This window comes from Rhinatrema bivittatum, chromosome 4, assembly GCF_901001135.1.
Source record: "Rhinatrema bivittatum chromosome 4, aRhiBiv1.1, whole genome shotgun sequence".
Lineage (NCBI taxonomy): Eukaryota > Metazoa > Chordata > Amphibia > Gymnophiona > Rhinatrematidae > Rhinatrema > Rhinatrema bivittatum.
Window position 1 is genome coordinate 286715013 of NC_042618.1, and position 26454 is coordinate 286741466.

Genomic DNA, 26454 nt, shown 5'->3' on the forward strand with positions numbered 1-26454 from the left:
GCCATTGCTTATTACCAGAATTAGTAGCATGGGATCTATTTAATATTTGAGTACTTGCCAGGTTCTTGTATCCTGGATTAACCACTGTTGCTCTTCAACAGTCTTAAAGTTATCTAGCTAGGTTGGCCAAATAATATTGAAAACTGGCTTTTATGTGGCTAACTTACAGGGTCATTCATCAAAATGCATTATGGCGCTATCGCATGTGATAGTAATGGTAGCGCAGGGCACAAATGCAAATTTTTCAAAGATGTGGGATTGGGGCAGGGTTTGGGTGGGATTAATGAAAATGAAGGTCATTTTCTCACTGTGCGCAGCCCAAAACTCAATTCACGATAAAGATTACAAATTGCATTTCGGCCTTGTAAAGTGGAGGACAGGGAGAGAGAGAGAGAGAGAGTCTCTGGGAAGGCCTTCACAGTATTCAATTATTTATATCACTATAGGAGGGCCAGCTAATAAACTGAGCTGAGATTTTAGTGGTGTTTTAGGGTTTGGGGGATATTTTTATATGTAGAGTGAGACGTACAAACAGCACAGCACACCTCAGTTAAGAGTTGACGTCATTCAAAGTCTCACAAAGATGAGATTTCAACAATGTTTCTCTCACCCAAGCTTGATAGTACCTTGGTAGAAAGTCCATCAAGCTAGAGCAAGAGAACATTGTAGAAATCTCATCTTTCTTTTTTTTTTGTATATAATCTGTTTTTATTTTCAGGCCACAGAAAACAGCAATATGCAATTTACAGACTATCAGCGGAGACCCGCCGCAACAGGATACATGGTGGAACAAAATGAAGAGCAAACAGGAACACAATAAGCATGCCATTGCTGTACAGCAGGCAACTAAGTCAAGAGAAATAGAGAGTCAGAACAGCTTCCGCAAGAATAAACTGCATGTAGAGATGAAATTAAGGAGCCCAACATGCTAATGAAACATGATAAACATTTGAGCCAGAAAAGTTCCCCCAACTCCCTCCCCCCTCCCCTCCCCACACTGGTATGTGATTTGCCAAAACTGTGGAGCGTATATGCTTGTTAAAGTATAAGCTTGGTAAAGTATAAGTAGCGCCAGCGACTGACGGGTGAGCACGTCAGAGCTGCTACCGGGGACCTCAAGGAGTATTGGCATCAGCCACCCATTTTTGAAAGGGACCCCAGACCGCCTGAAAGGAAGGTAAGCGATTCTGATGAACAGCAGTAAGCCTGCTCAGTTGGCATAATAAGAAAAGACGATGCTGTACCGCTGCAATTGTGGGCGTCTGAATTTGCTTCCAGTGGATAGCCAACTCTGTCCTTGCAGCAATAAAGATTTGCAAAAGCAGCTTCTGGGTCGTGGTATTTTGTTCCGGCATAGGCACACCTAGGAGCACATGCCAGGGTTCTGCCACACAGGGCACACGCAAGAGTTGGGAGATCCACTGAAACAGTCCCTGCCAATAGGTTTGAACACTGGGACAGGACCACCATATATGGAGGTAAGTTCCCTGCGCCCCACATCCTCTCCAACAGCAATCAGGAATATGAGAGTAAAATCTGTGTAGGGCCATAGGTGTATAATGCCAGCGATAGAGCATTTTGTAACAGTTCTCTTGTACACCCGCGGATATAGAACATTTACCAGCTAAAGTATAAATGTGATCCCAATCCTGATCAGACAAACTACCCGGGAAGTCTAAGTCCCACATTGCCCTATATTTGTTGACCACCTGAGTGATATTGGTAAACATGGTATAGATTTTGGATATAATCCCCTTTAGTACCGAGGCATGCTGGCACAAAGTCTCAAATAGGGTATTTTTGGCCCTCAAGGAGCCTCGCCGCATACCCGTTTGTATAAAGGACGATATTCTAGCGTAGACCAAGAAGTCAAATGTTCGTCCAGGGTGCAAGTCGCTGAGTTGAAGTCTAGAGAGCATCTTACCCTGTTGCAGCATATGCCCCAAGCATAGAATCCCAGACTGCCGCCACTTTCTAAGACCCACAGAGCACTCTGAGCTAGGTACTGCCGTATTGGTAAATAAGTGGGTTAGTAAAGAGTGTTGTTCCGGGCCTACTAACTTTGTTTTCCAACGCTGCCAGATCAGCATGGTGGTGCGCAAAGCAAAAGGAAAATACCCAAACTTGCCCCACGTTGCGCTAGGTTGCCACGGCAACGCCGTAATAGGAAAGGACCCTATCAGCCCTTGCTCGAACCGCACCCACTGAGGAATATCTCTAGAGCCATGAAGGGCCACCAAAGCGCGCAACTGGGCCGCAGCGTGGTACCATAATAAGTTAGGTAAATGTAGACCCCCCCTATCCTTAGGCAAATACAAAACGGACCTCGCCACCCTAGGCGGGCGTTTCCTCCATATGAAGCCACAAACCAACTGCTGCCATTTCTTAAGCAAGGTAGAGGGTATGCTGATAGGGATAGTAGTAAAGAAGTACAAAAACCGGGGAAGGACATTCATTTTAAGAATGGCCAACCGTCCCAACCATGAGAATATCTGACGGTCCCAGCGTCTTAAATTTTCTCGAATATTAGCCACCAGGGGAGTATAATTTAAAGCAAATAACTGGTTAACATGGGGACCAATTTTAACCCCAAGGTATTTCAAAAAGGAGGGGGCCCATAGAAAAGGCAATTGTGTTTTAAGGGCTTTCGCGGCATTAGGTGAGAGTGTTAAGTTAAGGATTTCAGATTTATCATAATTGATGCGCATCCCGGAGACCGCCGAGAATCCCTCAGTTCATCCATCACCCCTTGCAAAGACGTCTCAGGATCAGAGAGGGTCATCATAACATCATCTGCAAAGAGTGAGATTTTAGAGTGAACAGTGCCTCCCCAGATCCCTTTAATATTCTCTGCCGCACGTATCCTAATAGCAAAGGGTTCTAGGAACAGTACGAAGAGGAGGGGCGACAATGGGCATCCCTGCCTTGTTCCACGCTGTATAGCAAAGGGAGGGCCATAGCCACCATTAACCTTAACCCTGGCCAAAGGAGCCTCGTAGAGCTTCCTTATCCAATTCATAAACACAGTCCCAAAGCCCATCTTGCCCAGTACTTTAAACAAAAACTCCCAATGTACTAGGTCAAACGCTTTTTCTGCATCTAGCGCCAAAAGCACCGCTGGAATTTGCTGTTGGTGCACCAAGTCGACTATGTTAACAATCCGCCGCACGTTGTCGGCCGCTAAACGACCCGGAACAAACCCCACTTGGTCGTTGTGGATTAGTTCAGGAAGGACCCCATTAAGTCTGGCTGCCAAAACTCTGGCCAATATTTTCAAATCAATATTGATTAATGAGATGGGGCGATATGTACTACATTTAGTGGGGTCCCTCCCCGGCTTTGGCAGCACTGTAATTCCAGCTGTGTTAGATTCAGCTGCCAAGGCTTTACCCTCAAGGAGGGAATTAAAAGCCCTCGTTAGAGGTTTAGCAAGGTGGGAAGCAAATTTATGATAGTACACTCCCGTGAATCCATCCAAGCCAGGTGCTTTGCCAGGTTTAAGTAGCTTTATGGCAGCCAGAACTTCCTCCACTTCTAGCGGCTTGTCTAATTTTTGTTGCCAGCACTCACTAAGGGCCGGTAACTGTACTGTATTTAAATAACCCTCTATATCCGCCTCGCTAATATTGGAGTCCTGTGTGTATAGGGTAGAATAAAAGTCAGTGAAGGCCTTCCTTATGTCCTCTGACACTGTAAGCATAGCCCCTGGAGCCTTTTGTATCTTGGGTATGGTGGTTCTAGATTGTGCCGCTTTCAACTGCCGGGCCAAATACTTTCCCGCCTTGTTCCCGCCCTCATAGAACTGGTGTTTAAGAAGCAGCAACTGGTGGCTAATTGCAGTATCCTCTAATGTTCTCAATTTATCTTTGAGGGCTAAAATTTTCCGATAGGTAGCGCCAGATTGGTACGACTATGAATTTGGGTCAGTTTGGGTCAGCTCCTGTAGCCAAGCTGTCCGGGTACGCTCCCTTTCCCAATTACAGTGTGCAGCTCGGGCAATGCACACCCCCCGAACCACCGTCTTGGAGCATTCCCATACAACCACCGGGGACATACCCTCTGTTTGATTGGTCTGAAATACTCTTTCAACGTGGTGTCCAGTTGATCGACAAAGGTAGTGTCTTTGAGCAAACAATCATTAAGACGCCAGGACCGAAATCCCTTATCCAGGTCTCTAAAATTACACAGCAACCAAATTGGTGCATGGTCCGACCAGGTAATGTTGTCAATATCAGTTCGTGTAACCGAATTCTGTAGTGTCTTGGACATAAAGAAACAATCTATTCGCGTGTATGTACTATGGACATGTGAGTAAAATGTATAAGCTCTAGACTTCGGATATCTGACCCTCCAAACATCCACTAGGTTCCAGTCGTCCAGAATTTCACTCCATTTGCGCCTAGTTTGGGGGTCAGAAATCTTCCCGGAGCTGGGAATCTAACAATGGGGCCTGAACAAAGTTGAAGTCACCCCCTATGATAAGTTCCCCTTCTACATGTCTGTGCAATAAATCACTAAGCTCCCGCAGAAACTGGGTCTTCGAAGCATTAGGGAAATAGACATTTACCAGGGTAATGACCTGCTTACCCACACGTATCTTAACCAATACAAAGCATCCCTGTGAGTCACAAATATGAAACAAGTCCTCATGTGCAAAAGTGGACGCAAAAAAGTATACCCACCCCAGCGTATTTAGAAGATTTCGTGCTAGCTGCCCATAACGCCGTTGGGTACTGTGGGGAAACGCAATAACTGTTGATGATGTTTCCTAATGTGCGTTTCTTGTATAAAGACTATGCCTGCCCCTTGCCTAAGGTAATTCCCTCTGTAATAATTGTCGCTTGCGTGGCGTGTTAAGCCCCTTTACGTTAAGGGATACTAATTTAGTTGCCATACTGCCCACCGGTTGTGGAGGGTCCGCCACCCCCATGGTCAGCCTTCATCACCTGTAACCGGCCGTCTCTAAAACTGGATACCTTCCCACTAATAACGAACACCATACCCCGTCCAGTACTGGTAACCGCCCATATAAACAGGTATACCACCCACTTTTGATAACCAATAAATACCAGTGTGTCCCCTAGTAATTCCGATAGTATCCCACTCCCTCACACAGGGATACTCCACCATTGGAGGTCTGCCGTGGTGCAATGCGAAGTGTACCCTATCCCCCACAACTCCCTACCCGCCCAATAAACCGTAGACAATTGATAACCAAAAAAAAAGACCTGAACGTAACATTAACTCAATAGTAGTGCAACTTTTGTCCCAATAATTAGAAAGTAACAGAGTCCATGAATGCCGCTTACAATACCCTCCAATCCAGGGAGAGCGGTCGCGTACACAGGAACCCCACTGGAGAAAAGGAAAGCAAACCAATCCTTTCCTGTAAAGGGCAGATAAAGAGGAAATGTCAACCCTTATCCGGGGCAGCGGCACCATGCGGTCCAGGCTGTCTCCGCAGTCTTCGTCCTCCTTTTTCCGCTCTCTGCCACCGGGGCGCCTCATCCCTCCGGGGTTGCGATGCCTTTGTAGTTGAGTGTTGGAAGTGTACCGGAAGCTGAGCCTTTAAAAATACACCCGGCGCTTCTTCCAAGGATGTAATTTTATAACTCACACCCTGTACTTGAAAGGAGAGACCAAAGGGATAAGTCCAACGGTACCGGATGTTCCCTCACGCAGCTGCGCTGTAAACTTCCCGCAATTCGAATCTTTTCTTCAGCGTGACGGAGGATAAATCCTGGAATATTGATATATGATGATTTTGCCAGTGGATTTCTTTCAGGGTCCTGGCTATGTTATAGATTTTTTCCTTGAGAGGAAAGCTTGTGAAACACAGCACCAGATCCCGAGGCCTCTGGTCCACTCGAGGCCCCAGCGCCCTGTGTGCCCTTTCAAACTTAATGGCTACGCCACTGGTGACATCTGGTGCCTCCTCCTCTGGGGCTTGCTGCAAAATGAATGTGCAAATCTGTACTGCTGTCTCCACTGCCCCGGCATACTCTGGAAGTTCAGGGACTCCTCTGATGCGCAGATTGTTGCGCCGACTTCTATTTTCAAGGTCCTCCACCTTGCATTGCAGCGCAGAGAGGTCCGACGAACATGTGGCTTGTTGTGCTATCAGGGAATTAATAGACTCCCCGTGGCCATCGATCCTGTTTTCAGCCTCATCCACTCTATGCCCCAGCGCGGCCAGATCCTCCTTCAGATCTGCCATGGACGCCATTAAAGCGTCCCGGTGCTGTTTTAAATCTGCCCGAAGTTCAAGAAACCAATTTCGGGCATCCGATCGTGTAAGGACTTCAGCCGGGTCATATTGTGGGGTCGCAGAGTTTAAGTCCGCGGACTGCTCGAGTGCCGCTTCCGGATCGCCTGAGTCACGGCCCTCGGCCCCGGCGCCATCTTGGCCTGCATCCCCCGACAGCTTCTCAAAAGAAAATTGCCGCAAGTCCGTAAGTTTACGTTTATTAGCCATCTCTACACGCTGCCCAAGATTTCCACTCACGGTATTGATGATTTTCGCCGGGTTTTAAGGTTGCAAACAGCGCGGTTTCAGGTCTTTTGGCGGGAGGGTTCGCGGAGCTAAGCCGTCACACGTTCGCACACATACGCGGCGAACAGCACCCCCCAGAAATCTCATCTTTCTGAGACCTTCCTCACTCCAAATGAATCTCATCTTTGTGAGACTTTCCTCACTCCATATGATGTCAACTCTTCACTGAGGTGTGCTGTGCTGTTCGTACATCTCACTCTGGCTTGGATTTATCAAAATGCACTGAATATCACATGCGATAGGAAAAGGGGAGTGTTTTATGGTAATAGGCTGTTTATTGCAAAGTGTGCTATCTTAGTACTTTGCATAGGTATTAGCACAAACTGCGATAACTTTTTCGCACTTTGCAATAAGTACCAGAATTGTTGTATTTCCTACCTACAACCACTGTGGGGGGAGAGAGAGAGAGAGAGAGAGAGAGAATAGATGTACAGCTCTCATACTAGGTAGGTATTTATACCTCTATAGGAGGCCCACCTAGTTACTCGAGGTGAGGTTTAGATAATAATGTAGGGGTTAGGAGCCAATGACATTCAGAGTGCGATGTACGAACAGAACAGTTCACTCTTGTGAAGATTTGATGACCTTCGAAGTAAGGGAACTCACCCAAAGATGCGATTGGGCAATGTTCTCTCAACCTAGTTTGATGTTACCCCAGGTAGAGAGTCCATCAAATTAGGCTGAGAGAACATTGCACAAATCATACCTAGAATGAGGGCTTTATAGCTAGTCTCTCTCTCTCCTCTCTCTCTATGCATGCGAAAACGCCATAAAGCACTTTGATAAATGACCCATTTTGTTTGTAAACTGAACCCCAAATCTCACATCAAGTTATTAGCTGGTCACTTTTTCTAATTGTGGGGTTATTATCCATGCAAAATTGTAGCATTTTGATGAATCTACAGGTTAGCTAGATAGCGGACTCTGCCAAAGGAACGTACCCAGCACACACCTGACCTAGCTGGATAACATTTTAGTGGGAGCACTAAAAGGAGAGGATCACCTTGCTGGTGGCTGAAAGGAATCAGTAAGGTTTTTGCTTGGGACATTGTCTGTTTTTAAAGTATTGGGGCAAAATTAACTATTTGGTAATATTATTTAGTGTGTGTTTGTGCTTTTAATAGTCAGTAAGGCAGCAAATAAACAGAAGTTAGATTGTTTGTATTTTTAAATAGTCAGTCAGTAAGGCAGCTAGTAAGCAGTAGTGTGTTTATTTTTAAAAGTCTGTAAGGCAGTTAGTAGCAGAAGTTAGAGTGTTTGTAAACTGAAAAAAAAAAAAAAGTAGCCAGAAGCTAAAAATAAGCTAGGAGCAGTGTATACCTAAGTAAAAAGGTTAAAAAGTTCAGTTCAGTTATTCACCTTGGAAAAGTGTTGAGGTAGTGTGATTTGGTTTGATTAGGTACCAACATTTGTTAATCAAGAGAGCAGTGAATCACTCTGGCTGACTAACTAATGGGCCGATACAGTAAGGTACAGTAGAAAGAGGTGCGTTAGTGCCCGGCGCACCCGCGTTTGCCACACGCACAGTTCGGATCACCTACCGCTCGATACTTTATTTAAATGGCATGCAAATGTAAGCCGCGTCCAATGCGCGTCCATGAAGCGCAATCCATTTTACTGTATAGGCGCTATATAGCGCTTACACAGTATCCTGGGTGCGCTGGCACCTGTCATTTCAAATGTCATTTCAAATGACGTTTGAAATGACAGGTACCAGGAAGTGGATGGTTCTCCTACAGACCCCGCTGCCGAGAGCTCCCGGCGCCAGCAAGCCACAGCATCCGGCGATCGGAGGCAGGGAGGGCAACAAAGCACCCTCCTTCGGACGGACAAGTGAGACCAACCCAATCCAAGCCCGTGACCGGCTGGACGTCGGAGGTCACGGTGTGTGCGCATGCGCCTTTGCTGCCTTGAGCGCCCATATTGGACCTATAGGCGTGCACGTATTCACCTTCGCTGGCGGGGATGCTGAAGCCGCTCTCTCACGACGCCCTTTCTACTTCGACTGCTTGCTGCTGGGGGCTTGCATGGCCGCGGCCAGGCAGATGGAGCGGGGGGCTGGGGAAAGTTTGGGACTGTGAAATTTCGTCTCTCTCTGCTGGGGCTTGATTGGGTTAGTTTGGTTCGGGACTGGGCGGGCTAAGTGCGAAGAAACATTTTTTTTTTCTGTGGATTGGGTTGGTTTGGTTTGGGACTAGGCGTGCTAAATTTCGTCTCTCTCCTGCTGGGGCTTGGATTGGGTTGGTTTGGTTTGGGACTGGACGGCTAAGTGTGAGAAGCATTTTTGTGTCTGTGGATTGGGTTTGGTTTGAGACTGGGGCGTCTAAGTGCGAGAAGCATTTTTTTTTTCTGTGGATTGGGTTGGTTTGGGAATGGGCGGCTAAGTGCGAGAAGCAATTTTTTTTTTCTGTGGATTGGGTTGGTTTGGGACTGGGCGGGCTAAGTTCACCACACTAACGCCAGGGTCAGGGCAGGCGGGTAAATTAGTAGGTTAAAGACGCGGCAAGATAGCAGGTTAAAAGGCAATAGTCGGGGTGCTGTATGGTTGGGAATAGCTCATCGGATCGTTTACATACATATACATGCCACGGGCGGAAAGGGATATGCGTCGAGTTAAAGAAGCGGTAAGGATCGGTAAAAACAGATAGTGAATCGCGGGTGTAGACTTACGCGGCGAAATTGTGAGACCACTGCGGGTTAGAAATGGGGGTAACTTGCGGCAGCGCTTTTACTATATAGGCCTGTAAGTGTTAATGTTGTGTGTTTGATATGATTAGGTACCATGCTTTGTTAATCAGAACAGCAGTGAGTCACTCAGGACAACTAACTGTAGTGTAAATCACCAAAGGGATTATTTTGCACTAATTTCCCTTAGAAGCACATTATAGAAGCAAGGAAAGAACTCAGTAACCCACAATCCAGTGGGAGCACTAAGAGGAGAGGATCACCTTGCTGATGGCTGAAAGGCATCAGTAAGGTTTGCTTGGGACATTGTCTTTTTTTTAAAGTATTTGCGGCAAAGTTAACTCTTTGGTTAATATTATTTAGTGTGTTTGTCTTTTAATAGTCCGTGAATCACTCTGGCTGACTAACTGAAGGTAGACTATTTGTATTTCCCAACCATCCCACCCCTTGCCCACCCTTTGCTCATCCTTTAATTATAGTCAGGTGCCACTTTAAAAAACAAACAAAACAAAAACAAAATTATTGAGAGTTTGATCATTCCCATGTAGGCCACTACCAGACCATATAGTGAATTCACTAATACATTAAAGGACATTAATTAGGACACATTCCTACTCCCATAGCAACCTAAGCTTAAGTAGGAACTGAACAAATTTGAGATGAAAGGCAGCAGTTCCAGCAGCAAGAGGGGGGCTTTCCCAGTCTTTTGCATCCGAGTGTCACACGTATGATTTTTATTGTACCCACTGGTGAGAAATTGTACATCTGCATGCGATGCAAAGAGCTCCTGGCTCTCAGAGAACGAGTCCGATCTCTAGAGGCTAGAGTGGCAGACCTGGAGGAGCTGAGGCAGACAGAGCGGTATATAGATGAGACCTTCAGAGACATAGTAGCCAACTCCCAACTTCAGACTGGCAGGGTGGAACCAGACTGCTGGCGCTAACTTTTAAAAAGGAGATAGAGCAGCTTTTAAACTAGAACAAAGGGGAAAGCCGACAGTCGCTCAGCAGCGCATGGTTCGGAGAGAGGTATCTTCAAAGGATACTAATGATGCATTAGAATTAGGGCATCCCGACAGTGAGGTTCCAATTATAAGAAAAGTAGTCCAAGTGCCTGTAACTAAAAAACTCAGCTGAGCTAAAAAAATTCTAACTTATCCCTATCAATTAAAAAGTAGAAATGAAAATACAAACAAAAAACAAACTTTGAAATGTTTGTATGCTAATGCCAGAAGTCTAAGTAGTAAGATGAGAGAATAGAATGTACAGCAGTGAATGATGACATAGACTTAATTGGCATTTCAGAGACATGGTGGAAGGAGGACAAACAATGGGACAGTGCTATACCGGGGTACAAATTATATCGCAATGACAGAGAGGAGCACCCGGGAGGCGGTGTGGTGCTTTATGTCCGGGATGGCATAGAGTCCAAAAGGATAAACATCCTGCTTGAGTCTAAATGCACATTGAATCTTTATGGGTAGAAATCCCTTGTGTGTCGGGGAAGACTAAAGTGATAGGAGTATACCTGCCGTCCACCTGGTCAAGATGGTGAGACTGATAGTAAAATGGTAAGAGAAATTAGGGAAGCTAACCAAATTGGTAGTGTGGTAATAATGGGAGATTTCAATTACCCCCAATATTGACTGGGTGTAAATGTATCATCGGTACATGCTAGAGATATAAAGTTCCTGAATGGAATAAATGACATTTTATGGAGCAATTGGTCAGGAACAGACAAGAGAGGGAGCAATGTTAGATCTAATTCTCAGTGGAGGACGAGATTTTGGTGAGAGAGGTAACAGTGGTGGGGCTGCTTGGCAATAGTGAATCATAATCTGATCAAATTTGAATTAATGACTGGAAGGGGGATTGTAAGCAAATCCACGGCTCTCGTGCTAACCTTTCAAAATGGAAACTTTGATAAAATGGACAAAAATTGTAAGAGAAAAACTGAAAGGAGGCAGCTACAAAGGTAAAAAGTGTGCAAGGAGGCATGGCCCTGTTAAAAAATACCATCCTAGAAGCACAGTCCAGATGTATTCCACACATTAAAAAAGGTGGAAAGAAGGCAAAACGATTACCGGCATGGTTAAAAGGGGAGGTGAAAGAAGCTATTTTTAGCCAAAAGATCTTCATTCAAAAATTGGAAGAAGGATCAAACAGAAGAAAATATAATAATGCATAAGCATTGGCAAGTTAAATGTAATACATTGATAAGATCGGTAAGAGAGAATTTGAAAAGAAGTTGGCCATAAAGGCAAAAACTCACAATAAAAACTTTTTAAATATATCTGAAGCAGAAAGCCTGTGAGGGAGTCAGTTGGACCATTAGATGATTGAGGGGGTTAAAGGGGCATTTAGAGAAGATAAGGCCATCGTGGAAAGATTAAATTGATTTCTTTGCTTCGGTGTTTATTAAAGAGTATGTTGGGGAATACCCGTTACTAATGAGTATGTTGGGGAGATACCCGCTCCGGAGAAGATTTTCATGGGTAATGATTCAGATGGACTGAACCAAATCACGGTGAACCTAGAAGATATGGTTAGGCCTGATTGATAAACTGAAGAGTAGTAAATCACCTGGACCAGATGGGATACCACCCCAGGGTTCTAAATGATCTAAAAAATGAAATTTCAGACCTATTAGTAAAATTTGTAAACTGTCATTAAAATCATCCATTGTACTGAAGACTGGAGGATAGCTAATGTAACCCCAATATTTAAAAAGGGCTCCAGGGCGATCCGGGAAACTACAGACCGGTTAGCTTGACTTCAGTGCCAGGAAAAATAGTGGAAGTGTCTAAGCATCAAAATCACAGAACATATAGAAGACATGGTTTAATGCAACAAAATCAGCATGGCTTTACCCAAGGCAAGTCTTGCCTCACAAATCTGCTTCACTTTTTTGAAGAAGTTAATAAACATGTGGATAAAGGTGAACCGGTAGATGTAATGTACTTGGATTTTCAGAATGTGTTTGATAAGTTCCTCATGAGAGGCTTCTAGGAAAAGTAAAAAGTCATGGTATAGGTGGCAATGTCCTTTCGTGGATTACAAACTGGCTAAAAGACAGGAAACAGAGAGTAGGATTAAATGGACAATTTTCTCAGTGGAAGGGAGTCGGCAGTGGCATGTCTCAGGGATCTGTATTGGGACCCTTACTTTTCAATATAGTTATAAATGAATCTGGAAAGAAATACGACGAGTGAGGTAATCAAATTTGAAGATGATACAAAATTGTTCAGAGTAGTTAAATCACAAGCAGATTATGATAAATTGCAGGAAGACCTTGTGAGACTGTGAATTTGGGCATCGACATGGCAGATTAAATTTAAAGTGGATAAATGCAAGGTGATGCATATAGGGAAAAATAACCCATGCTATAGTTACGCAATGTTAGGTTCCATATTAGGTGCTACCTCCCAAGACAGAGATCTAGGCGTCATAATGGATAACACATTGAAATCGTCGGTTCAGTGTGCTGCGGCAGTCAAAAAAGCAAACAGAATGTTGGGAATTATTAGAAAGGGAATGGTGAATAAAACGGAAAATGTCATAATGCCTCTGTATCGCTCCATGGTGAGACCCCCACCTTGAATACTGTGTACAATTTTGGTTGCCGCTTCTCAAAAAAGATATAATTGCGATGGAGAAGGTACAGAGAAGGGCGATTAAAATAATAAGGGGAATGAACAGCTCCCCTATGAGGAAAGACTAAAGAGGTTAGGACTTTTCAGCTTGGAGAAGAGACGACTGAGGGGGGATATGATAGAGTGTTTAAAATAATGAGAGGTCTAGAACGGGTAGATGGGAATCGGTTGTTTACTCTTTCGAATAATAGAAAGACTAGGGGGCACTCCATGAAGTTAGCATGTGGAACATTTAAAACTAACCGGAGAAAGTTCTTTTTCACTCAACGCACAATTAAACTCTGGAATTTGTTGCAAGAGGACATGGTTAGTTCAGTTAGTATAGCTGTGTTTAAAAAAGGATTTGATAAGTTCTTGGAGGAGAAGTCCATTACCTGCTATTAATTGAAGTTGACTAGAAAATAGCCACTGCTATTACTAGCAACGGTAACATGAAATAGACTTAGTTTTTGGGTACTTGCCAGATTCTTATGGCCTGGATTGGCCACTGTTGGAAACAGGATGCTGGGTTTTGATGGACCTTTGGTCTGAGCCAGTATAGCATGTTCTTATGTTCTTATGATAGACTGATATCTAGCTAACTCTGGGCTCGTCAGTGTGCTGAGATTTTCAAATCTCATCATTTGTCTGGCTAAGTCTGAGCTTTCCATCAAAAAAAGGAAAGCACAACAAAAACCTCTTCACCAACGTCCAACTTATTACATTATTCGTACTGTCGTTTATGTATTTTTTTACAATATGAATTTTGTATACTTTTTGTATTTTCATTTTCATTTTTTAATTTATAATTTTAAATAAATACGTTTTCAACATTTTCATCAGCAATATTGTGGAAGGATTGTCAGGAAAGAATTGTCTTTTTGCCAATGATATCAAAATCTGTAACAGCGTAGACAGCCAGGAAGGTGTGGAAAATATGAGGAGATATATGGAAGCTTGAGGAATCGTCTAAGATCTGGTAGCTAAGATTTAATGCTAAAAAATGCAGAGTTATGCATTTAGGAGACAAAATCCTTGTGAGGCAGTTGCCCCTATGTTCCCCCTTAAACCAGTGCATGACCAGGTTAGGTGCCTCGTCCCCTTTAATTCCCCTTGTGAGAGAGAGTTCTGTGGGCAGGGCCCCAAAAGAGAAGGAATAAGACCTGGGACCCAGGTGGGAACATGCAGACCAGGCCCAGGTCTCCAGTAGGAAGGCCAGCTCCTGTAGAATATTGCTGTCCAAAACACTTAGCTGTAACAAATCTGTATGAGTAGTAAGGGAAGTGGTAATAACTGTGAGTAACTGCAGTACACTATTCTGAAGGTAAAGGCAGTTTTGCTAATGGGTATGTGTTAAAGTGGCAAATAAATATAAAGTCTTTTAAGAAGGCTGGAGTCAGGCTGTGTTTATGTCTCCAGGCCTGGGGCATCGCAGCTCAGTCCTATAAACCCCAAGGAAGAGGTACAGTATTGGGGGCGAAATTCTTTTATGCACAAAAGAAAAGCGGGATTTGGGGGTTGATTTTATCTGATGATCATAAGGAGGCCAAACAAATGGATAAAGTGATAGAAAAGCCAGAAAGATGCTTGGCTGTATAGGGAGAGGAATGGTTAGCAGGAAAGGGAGGTGATATTTACCCTGAATAGGTCCCTGTTGAGACCTCATTTGAAATATTTGTTTACAGTGTTGGAGACCATACGTTGAAAAGGATATAAACCGGTAGGATTCGGTCCAGAGGTTGGTTACTAAAATTGTCCGTGGTCTTTGTTCTAAAGTAATTGGGGACATACATAAAATCTAAACATGTATACCCTAGAGGAAGGTGAGATAGGGAAATATGATAGAGACATTTAAATATCTCAAAGTTTCCATAAACAGGGGGTGAGCCTTTTTCAAAGGAAAGGAGACTCTAGAATGAAAGGTCCTGGAATGAGGGTGAAAGGGGTAATTTTAGGAAATATTTCTTTATGGAGATGGTAATGGATGCATGGTACAGCCTCCCAGTAGAGGTGGTGGAGACAAAAACAGTATCTGGATGCAGCCAGCATGGATTTAGACAAGGGAAGTCTTGCCTCATCAATCTGCTACATTTTTTGAAGGGGTTAATAAAGACGTGGATAATGGTTAGCTGTGGATATTGTGTATTTGAATTTTAAGAAGGCATTTGACAAAGTCCCCCAAGAAACTCCGAAGGAAATTTAAAAGTTATGGGATAGGATGGCAACGTCCTATTGTGGACTGCAAACTGGTTAAAGATAGAAAACAAAAGAGTAGGACTAAATGGTAATTTCTCTCAGTGAAAAAAGGCAAACAGTGGAGTTGCCTCAGGAATCTGTACTGGGACAAGTACCTTTTTTTAATATATTTATAAATGACCTTGAAAAGGGAATGGCGAGTGAAGTGATCAAATTTGCTGATGTCAAAATTATTCTGAACTGTTAAATCATATGCAGATAGTGAGAAATTGCAGGAGCACCTATGGAGGACTGGGCACCCAAATGGTAGATGACATTTAATGTGGACAAGTGCAAGTGATGCACATAGGGAGAATAACCCATACTGTAGTTACATTATGTTAGGTTCCATATAGAAGATACCACCCAGGCAAAAGATCTGGGTGTCATTCTGGACAATACTTTGAAATCCTTGGCTTAATTTGCAGTGAAGTTGAAAAAAATCAAACAATATTAGAAATAATTAAGAAAGGAATTGAGAATAAAACATGGAATATCATAATACATCTGTATTGCTCCATGGTGAGACGCACCTAGAGTACTGTGTGATATTCTGGTTGCTGTATCTCAAAAAAGGTATATAGTTGAACTGGAAAAGGTACAGAGAAGGGTGGCCAAAATGATAAAGGGGATGGAATGTCTCCCCTATGAGGAAAGGCTAAAGAAGTTAGCGATGTTCAGCTTGAAGGAGACAGCTGAGGGGAGATATGATAGAGGTTTTTCAAAAGATGAGTAGCACAGAATGGGTAAAAGTAAATAGGTTATTTACTATTTTAAAAAATACATAGACTACCCAACACTCCAGGGAGTTAGTAGTAGCACTTTTAAAACAATTGGAGGAAATTCTTTTCATTCAACACACAATTAAGTTCTGGAATTTGATGCCAGAGGCTGTGATAAAGGCAGTTTGCATCGCTGGGTTTATAAAAGTTTGGAAACGTTCCTGAAGAAATCCATAAATTCTTATTAACCAGGTAGACTTGGGGAAAGCTACTAATTATCCCTGTGAGTTGGGATCCTGCTGGGTACTTGTGACTTGTATTGGTAACTGTTGGAAACAGGATACTAGGCTTGATGAACTTTCAGTCTGACCCAGTATAGCAGTTCTTATCTGATTTTAAGAAAGCATGGGATGTCTGAGGAATAATGGGAATTGTAAACTAAATTAATTAGGTGGATGGGCAGACCAGTTGGGCCGTCATGTTTTTATGTTTCTTTTACAAAAGAATACCAAGTCTATTTTTACTTGTCTGGACATGGATAATATTTTTTCTTTTTTAAAGACACATAATACGTTTGTGATCTTTGCTTCATTGTATAAACCTGCTCTCTTTATATCAAGTATACACTCTATACAATCAAACAAGGAAAGAAAAACATATTAGTATCAATTCACATAACATTAAAGCCATGCCACTAGACTTGTGCATTCTAAAATTTGTGAAGTATTCTCCAAGCTGTTTTCCTTCCTCCTGAATGAATAACTGTGTGACCTCACTACAGCCTCCCCCAATTGTACCTTGTCATTATATCAAATCATGTTATTTACTTCAATACCTCTTTTTTTTGGCACAGTTGCTGCCATGTCACTGTCATCTTCCTTCTTCTTGCTGCCCAGATCAATAGTATTCACTGTTACTGTGGCTCTTATTTCCTTCTGGGCTGCTTTCATGTGATCATTAAGAACTTTAAAGAATTTTTCTGACTTTTTCTGTTCGTTCAGTTTGTTGATGAAAGGAGTAGTACTATAACAAAAATTAATGATTTAAAAAGATAGTGTTAGTAAATATAGCCTGCTGGGGCAATCTCTTAAAGAGAGGGCTCATAATTGAATGATAGCATGAAAGATGATAATTCCCTGATTAATCTTTCATAGCAGGTGACAGAATATTTAAAATTTAATCTCACCCAAATATTTATATGATGACATTTCCACCATTACTTCTCTTCATAAAGATGCCCCATACTATAATAGCTCTGGATCAATTTTGAAAAAAAACTGAGCAGCTGAGGTAGAAGCCTCAGTTTTATGCGCCTACATTTAGAAACATATTCAGCCAAGGTTTTCCTTAAATTTAGGACAGCTACTTATTTTCTTATATTAAGGCACCTAAGTTAGATGCCTGATGCTGAAAATCAGCACAAGGCATCCTACTTCCTCCAACCTGACCCTGCCTCTGGCCTAGCCCACTTTAAAGGTGACTAAAGTTAGGTACTCAGCAAGGAAAAGTTTACATTTTGGCAGATCTCATCATCTAATTCCTAAAGTTAGGCATCTAGATTTTTTAAATATCAGCACCTCTGACTCAGGATTGTCACAGGACTCCATATCAGAGGTTACTGTGAGTTCAGGTACCATATGCAACTGTAACAAAGTTGAAGAAAAAAAGAAAGGCTATTAATTTAGCCCTTGTTCTGGCACTGGGCATGGAATGGAAGGGTCACATATGGTCCCAGGGCCAAATCCTCTCTGTCCCATAGCCCCAAGGGGTCAGGGTTTTCTGACGGGGGGGGGGGAAGAAAATTTCTCCAAGAATCAAGGTGGGGAGGTGACTTTCTTTAGGGAAATGAGGGCCAATAAAATACTCTGGATGCTCAGACTGGGTGTCCAAATAAATCATTTTTTGCAGAATTCTTCCATAGCATGTTGTGGAACTATACACAACAGTTCTTGGCACAACGAATTGTTTACACAATCCTCCAACTTTCCTTATTTGTACAAGTCTCCCTTAGTAGATGGGCTTGAGAAAATCTCACACTTAAGGCTTGAAAAAAAGCAAAACCTCCACAGATGGACGGGGTATCCTATGTATGGGCAAAACTCCACTTCCAAAACTATTGGCAGACAAACAGGGCTTTCACACTGCACAACTCCCAGTTGCATTCTTCTCCCCAGAGTGAAGACTCCAGGTAGGAGTCTCCTACATTTTATTTGCAGTTATATTTCTCCAGATGGGATCTTTCAGATGAAAGGCCCATCAACAAGGAACAAGCAGCTCTTCTAATTTTTCCCACTCTAGGGCAAGAAGGGCAGCAGCAAACATTTTCCTCCCAGATCCTCAAAAGCAAAGTTCTTACTCAAATATCCAAAATCTAAGACTCTTGCAGCAAGTCAACACCAATGATGAACCATGGATTTTAAGCTGGGCGGGGACTTCCCTATCAAGGCCACCCTAGAAAAGGACTTCCCAGCAATCTCTTTTCAGGTCATGAACCAAAGATCTTAGAAAAAAAGCTCAAAAACTCTGCAAAAATCTCAGGAACAAAACATTGGAGACAATGCAACTAGACAAATTGTTTAGTGGAAGAGGCTTAGTCTCCCACTTCTCCTGAATTTCAGACCCTAATGCCTGGCCCCTGGAGTAGGCCAAAACTAAAAACAAGGAAAAGCACCTACTTCACAACTCCAAACTGAATCTGTATTGTGACATTGATGCAATGTGCTTTTATATAAGCAGGTGGACCTGACAAATCCAGCAACCTCACTGGCGGTGCCATTCCAGAGATGGTACACACCTCCCTCCTAGTTCAAGATTTTGGGAACTCGGGCCATATATAGTGGTGATTCCAAAGGGTTACCACATTAACATTAAGGGGTCTATTTACTAAGCTGTGATATTGTGATAATATATATTAAATGCAGTATTTGAATTGTGAAATTCATATTATATGCAATATCAGCAATGCTTATACAAGTGTTGTTGGTATCACAAAATAAACCATGCACAATCCAAGTAAAATATTAATGAGCTGCATCACATCAAAATGTATGCAAATCAGCTCATTAATATTAAAATGGCTTTTCCTTTCTCAAGTCTATCTTGATGTATATTTGGAAATTGCATAAATAAAATATAAAAAAAGTAATAATATTAAAATGGCTTATCGCAGCACACAAAATACTCTTTAGTAATGCAAGCATTGGTACTTTTGGGGACCCCTCCTTCCTGCGGTCCTTGTAAAGGGTCATTAACCTCAACATAAGAAACTCCTTTCCCCTCCACAGCCAATGACTCTCCAGATCCCTCCAACAGAAGTTGAATGTTAAGCAACGTTCTCTGGCTGAAACCCAGTCTATTCCAAAAATCCCCAAAGTGGCTCCCCACCTTCCCTTATTCAGTTTTTGATAAGCCAGGGTCCCACAGGGGCAGCAGTGATACCAATTTCTTCCTACCCCCTTGGGGACATCATTCAACATGCTGCCAATTGATCCGTGGCTCTCCTTTGCCCCACTTTTGGGAATTTTGGGGGATGTAGGGTTTTGGTCAGGTACGGGGTTTAACATTCAACTTATGTTCGGGTGGAAGTGGAGGAGCCCTTTGGAGTACAGACAGGGGGCTTCAGTGTGTGCATGTGTGTGTGTGGGGGGGGGGGGCAGCTTTGCAAGACTATCCCTTTAAAATTCACAGCAGGAACACAGATTGCTGCTTTTGATAACACATGCTCCCAATGTCATCACATGATTAACTAAATGATCATACTCAGGTACCACAGTTTAATGAATGCTGTGGGAATTTCCTCATAGTAAATAGGCCCTAAATAAGCAAAATGATTTTCATAAGTTTCTCAGAGCTCCCATCTACAGCACTAGTCACACCATGGTTTGAGTATCTAGGCAAGTCCCTGAAAAACCCAGGTAAGGGGCCTAGCCCAATCATACAGTGAAAAATGCAGGCTCAATGAGGTAAGGAAAACACAAACCTTGACTAGGCTTTGCTGGGCCTAGGCCAGCACCCCATGTTGTCAAAAAAAAAAAAGTGTAAGAAAACAAGAAAAACCTAAATAAAACCTACTAAAAGGTACCAGAGGGATAAGATAAACCCATGGGGTCTTGCAAGAAAAAAACAATTTCTGCAACTCCAGAAATTTTCACTGCAGTGGCTGTGAGTGAGAGAGAAAGAACTGTGACTCGCAGGTTGTGCAGAAAAAAAAAAAGAGACTGAGGAGCCATGCCTAGGAAGCAGAGAGGTAGCTAGAGTTGCACATGCTGAACAGAGCATACGCAAGCTTTGAAAGCAGTTCTGTGGCAGGCTCCAATGGATAATGTAACCCACATGTGAAAACTGCCATCTTTCTGTTCTCAGAGAAACTTTTATTCTTAACATTCTTTTCCCTTCTCTTGTTATCCTTCTTTGGTTATGCACACCATATTACTTTCAATTTAATCTACTGTGTTTGGATAAAGCACACCTCTGATAACCAAGAGGACAGCAGTATATAAAATTATCAGAAAACAGGGGTATGTGTATATTTAATTTCCTCATGCTTCATACTGAGTTTTAAGAATACTAAGGCATTAAAAACCTTAACATAAGGGAATAAAACTGTTTATATGTTGTAAGGGATATTGCAGAATCAGCTGCAGCACTGACATTCGGCCTGGAATGGAGATGACCTATCCTTGAACTGCAAGAACAGATAGTGAGCAATCCTGTCCTGGCATAAATAAGTTTGCACTTCGCATGAACCCTTCGGCACCTGGCATACAGTAGGCTATAAATAAGTTTGCACTTCGCATGAACCCTTCGGCACCTGGCATACAGTAGGCTATAAATAAGCTTGCACCTGGCATAAAGATAAGATTACTTCGCACGCACATAAGCTTGCACCTGGCATACAGTAGACTATAAAAGAAAGGTAACTTTGGACGACAAACTGAGAGAGAAATCCTTTGCAGAAGAGCAAAGTGATGTTTTGTCCTTTGTAGACGTACAAAGTGAAGACCCCTTTTTTTTTTCGCCTGTGATGTGCTCTCTCCTTGCCAGGCTGATGATGAAAAAGTGGTGTATGTAGTGAGTATTGGCCGAAATATTGTGCACGGATACAGATGTATATGCTTAAGCTTAGAACTGTATATGCTTAGAACTGTATATGCTTAGATACTTTTAATACTTGGACTTAAGATTGTATACCAATAACATATTATTTTACTTTTACCTGATTCTCGCCTACCTGATTTTACATATGTGTAAAAATGTTTACAGTAATGAATGATAAATCATACCTGTATTTGGGTATTTCCACCTTCAAGTAAAGCGATGCCTAACAAAATTCCTTCAGAAAAAATCCTATCATTTTTGGTGCTCATTATAACATCTAAACTAGTTCTGATGCTCCTTCTTTGTCCAAAAGACACTGAATGTCACACATGGATATTCCTGCTTTATCAGAATCTTGTCCTGAGAAGCCACCTGCATGCAAGACAAATTCAGATTGATAAATTAGGCTGCCACCATCCTTTATGTTTGTCTCAATTAAATAGGTGTACCGACACAGTACACATGAATGTATAGTATCTGATGTATCACAACCATTTTCTAATAGAGCACTGCATACAATACAAACTAAATGGTTTTCTTATTTAACAGATCTGGGGAAATCTTACCATAACTTGGTTGCCATATAATAAATTGAGCTACCGTATTTGCCTGAACATAAGACGCCCCCATATATTTGGGCTAGTACATGAGAAAAACCAACGTGACAAGAAATCACTGCCTCCCCCCCTCACCACTTCCTCTTAGCTTGGTGGCCACAGACAGGATTCCATTTCTTCTTTCCCCACCGAGTCTGAGAAGGATATGGCTACTTTTTTTCTCCCAATGAGCCCAGGCATGGTGCCACGTCCTTTTCCCCTGCCAGGCCTAGTGGATGCTACTTCTTCCTACCTCAGATCAGGCTAAGCTGCGAATATAAGACATTTTTTTCTCCAAAACCCCAATTTATATTTGAACTAATGTAATGAGGTCGCAGCAGAGAAGCAAGTCATGGAAAATATAATAGGTTACACAGTAATTTCAATATTTTATTAGATATGGATATAAAGTTACTGATTTAGTTGATTTTAACTATTTTCCTAATGTTATTTACATTTATGAGCTGCATTAATATAATCTGTGTCAGATACAGAAAGGGACCCTTGTGAAAACAGGAATTTATATATCTAGGAGCTATTTTGTTAAAAAACTGGTTATTTCTAATTAGCTGTATTTTTGTGTAATTAAGGGATCTATTTACTAATGGGCATTAGGCTTAATGTAAACCGTTAACTTGCGTTAAATGCATGTTTTACCTAACTCCTAATTCACTAATAGGTCTATTTACTAAGATGCAGTAAAATCTTTGTGGGATTTATTAGATTGCAGTACCTAGTACCACAGTTTAATAAATGTGCTGAGGCTTTACTCACATTGTTACAGCCAAGAACTTTTCACATTCTGAGTCTTAGTAAACTACAATGGTGGCCACTTATGTTACTACTGCAATCTTATATAGGAGATACAAGGAGCAGTACAATGCCCCACTCTCGCTATGTGCAAAATACCTTGTGGTTCATCAATCTAATGTCCCTGACCTAACTTCCTCCCACTCTAACCTGGCACAAAGAATATTTTTAAAACTAATATAAGTAAGGCCCAGTCATCGTGGTAAGTGGCCACCAACTTATATTAAATTATACACTAGATGATCATTAAGAACCAAAGTGAGGGAAAGAGATCATAAAAAAGTCTGTCTTAGACTTCAGGGCCATCAACTTTGTTAAAATGGAGAGATCAAAGAAGGGCTGTGGGTCAACCAGCATCACTGGAAAGACGGCAAAGGTGGGGCAGAAACAAATGGGGATCATTCCTGCCCCCTGAAGACCACCCAAACATATGAGGTAAGCTTATGAGAGGCCCAGGGGGAGGGTGTCTTACATTTTTTTCTAAGCGGTGGGGGACATTTAATTGTACCTTGCAGCCCCTTTAAGATAGTGCTTCAGGAGCATTGCTAGGACTTCTTGATATGTAGCTAACTTTCTCAGAATACCACAGTCCGCAAAATTCTTAAGAACATAAGAAATTGCCATGCTGGGTCAGACTAAGTGTCCATCAACCCAGCATCCTGCTTCCAACAGTGGCCAAACCAGGCTACAAGAACCTGGCAAGTACCCAAACACTAAGAAGATTCCATGCTACTGATGCCAGTAGTAGCAGAGGCCATTCCCTAAGTCAACTTGATTAATAGCAATTAATGGACTTCTCCTCCAAGAACTTATCCAAACCATTTTTAAACCCAGCTACACTAACTGCACTAACCACATCCTCTGGCAACAAATTCCAGAGCATAATTGTGCGTTGAATGAAAAATAATTTTCACTGATTAGTTTTAAATGTGCTACTTGCTAACTTCAAGGAGTGCCACCTAGTCCTTCTATTATCCGAAAGTTTAAATAACTGATTTGCATCTACCCGTTCTAGACCTCTTATGATTTTAAAGACTTCTATCATATCCCCCCTCAGCTGTCTCTTCTCCAAGGGGAGCTGTTCCATCCCCTTTATCATTTTGGTCGCCTTTCTCTGAACCTTCTCCAGTGCAAGTATATCTTCACGCACTGTGATACATTACAGGAGGACCTTGCAAAACTGGAAGATTGGGCATCCAAATGGCAGATGAAATTTAATGTGGACAAGTGGAAGGTGTTGCATATAGGGAAAAATAACCCTTGCTGTAGTTACACAATGTTAGGTTCCATATTAGGAGCTACCACCCAGGAAAAAGATCTAGGCATCATAGTGGATAATACTTTAAAATCGTCAGCACAGTGTGCTGCTACAGTGTAATAGTAGTATGATACATCGTGTCTAGAACAACCTTAATTAGTTCATAAAGTGAAAATAAGCAGAGGAGCTTGCTAGCTGGAAACGAACCAGGTGCTCTTGCTAGCTGGAAGCAAACCCAGGGCTCATGAGCCTGGAAAAGCTTGGCCGAATAGCCAGGTTTTGAGTTTCTTTTTGAATAACGACTGGCAAAGTTCTAGTCGGATGTCTGGCGAGAGAGCGTTCCATTGTATGGGGCCTGTAGATAAAGCGCGTTTCTGAAGTGAGGAATTTGCTGAGGGGGCATAGAGTGTGCCTTTATATGCTCCTCTGATGGGTCTGGTTGATGTGTGAAGATGCAGTTGGGAGCTTAGGTGGAGCGGGGAGATGTTGTGAATGGCTTTGTGGATAATTGTGAGAACTTTGAAGAGGATCCTGTGTTTAATGGGCAACCAGTGGAGGATCTTAAGGATGGGGGTACTGTGTTCTCTTTTGTTAGTTTTGGTAAGGATTCTGGCAGTGGAGTTCTGAACCATCTGGAGAGGTTTGATGGTGCTGGCCGGAAGACCAAGCAGCGAGTTGCAATAGTCGAGTTAAGATAGTATGATGGCTTGTAGAACCATACGGAAATCGTTGAAGTGAAGTAGTGGTTTCAGCTTTCTAAGGACTTGCAGCTTGTAGAAACAGTCCTTAGTGGTGGTGCTTATAAATTTTTTAGGTTAAACTGATTATCTAGAATGACTCCTAAATCTCTTACATGAGGAGATTGATTTAATTTTGGTGTGGTTGAAAGGAGGGTGTCAGTTGTGTTGAAAAGCTCGTTGCTATCATCTTGAGAGATGATTAGGATCTCCGTTTTGTTGATGTTAAGGATGAGGTTGAGGCTGGAGAGCAGATGATTGATCAGTTGCAATCAGTTGCCTCATTGAATGGAAAGTCATCTCAGCCCTCCCCCCAACTCATTAACTTCCTGAAAAAAGACAGTGACTGGAGTAGCTGTGGAGAGCTTCTGAAACATTGCACATTGTTCTCTGATCTATGCCCTGCTTCCTTGACCCTATCTCTGAAGATATTTTCTCCAGTTCACGTCATGTCTACAAGTCTTTCCTGGTCCTCAGGTCTGAAGCCTGCAGCCAGGCAAATCCATGGGTGCCAATCCCCATGGCAGAGATTCTCGATGCCATTTCAAAAACATCAAACTTTGGACCATGTGTTTTCCACACTCCATCCCTTTATGCACCAATGACTGGAGATAATGCTGCTTCTTAGAAAGTTGGATGGCCAACTTCCACATCTGTTTGAGTAGATCCCACCCATACTAGCCTATTAAAAGCTAGCAAGAGGGAATGCAAGCTTTAAACATTATTCCCTGGAAAACCTTTCTCCCTAGAATATCCAGGTTCTAAAATCCTTCCCCAGGGACTCTGAGGATTGTATTCTAGACCTATTAGCACTTGCAAGTGTGTTCGACCACCACAGATTCGGTAGTTGCCTCATTTTAAATCGGGAGCTTTCTGGGTACGAAAAATCATGTCCATCTTTTTCTTAACTAGAGCCACAGAGAGAGGCTTCTCTCATCCTCATGAGGCTTCACATCCTGATCTGTACCTTCTGAAGGATCTCGTGTACTGGGACTACCATTATTTCCTTAGGAGCTCAACAAACTGGAGGATGTCCATCACCTTGTTAATGGTTTCATTTTTTTTATTAAAGGAAATATCCACAGCCATTCTCTGCACAAAACCTGGGAAGGTGTGGTCCTTTGGTGGCTACTTGCTTCTGGAGGAGGAAAAGGAGAGAGGTCAGAGGGGAGGCTTATCAATTCCTCTGCTTCAGAAACATCTCCATGTCTGTAACCACACTTCCAGGAATATTTTGAGTCAGAGCTAGACTGAAGTATGTAACATTTGATTGACCATGGGCCCACTCATCCCAGGATGCCACCGATGCTCACTCCAGGATGTCACCATCAGCCCTACTTCCACAGGCTGCCTTAGGCATGTGCATAGCTGTTCCTTAAAGGCTCTGAGGTGGGGAAACCTGCAGGTTGCCCAAAGATGACATCAGCGCAGGCTGGGTATTTAAATCTGAGGCATGGTCTCAGGCAGATCCTTAGCAACAGGTTCCCTGCCAAGCCTAGCCTGTAGTGCACGTTGCTTCACCATGATCCCAACCTTTTTATTTATTTTATTTTTTTTAAATTTAAATTCTTTTAATATACCGATGCTCAAGAACCAGGTCTTATCGTACCTGTTTACAATAAACTAGGGCGAACCAGTTAAACAATGAAAGCAAAAAGTTACATTATAACAGGGAAAGTGGAACTGGGCTGTTAGAAAAAGGATAGGTTAAACAATTTCTAACTGGAAGAGCAGGGCATGTAAGTAGGAGCAAGTGCTTACATGGTAAGAATATCTACAAATTTACATAGTGTATTATGATTAAGCGAGTTTTATTAAAGTGCAGTTAGCCGAAATACAGTTCCTTTGAATTCCGGAATACAGTTCCTTTGAGTTCCGGAAAGGGATGCAATCGTGGGGTATGTGACTGTATGGGTGACCCTAAGGTTTCTTCAAGGGTATGCTTGGGTGAACAGCCAAGTTTTTAATTTTTTTCTGAAAGTTATATGGCAATGTTCCTGGCGGAGATCTGGCGGGAGAGAGTTCCAGTGATGTGGACCAGCAATTGATAGTGCTCGTTTTTCAATCGTGTTGTGAAGAACGGATTTTTTGGGGGGAACCTGGAGGGAGTCTTTATATGCAGATCTGGTG

At 42.5% G+C, this 26454-nt stretch overlaps 1 protein-coding gene across 1 annotated transcript in view; it reads right to left on the reverse strand.

Annotated features, from left to right (window-relative positions):
• Positions 1 to 26454, reverse strand: part of ITPR2 (inositol 1,4,5-trisphosphate receptor type 2) — a 1380003-nt gene that overhangs the window by 403426 nt on the left and 950123 nt on the right. The window contains 3 exon segments of the mRNA XM_029597493.1: positions 16662 to 16843; positions 21107 to 21203; positions 21206 to 21295. Coding sequence (XP_029453353.1) covers positions 16662 to 16843; positions 21107 to 21203; positions 21206 to 21295 — 369 coding nt within the window.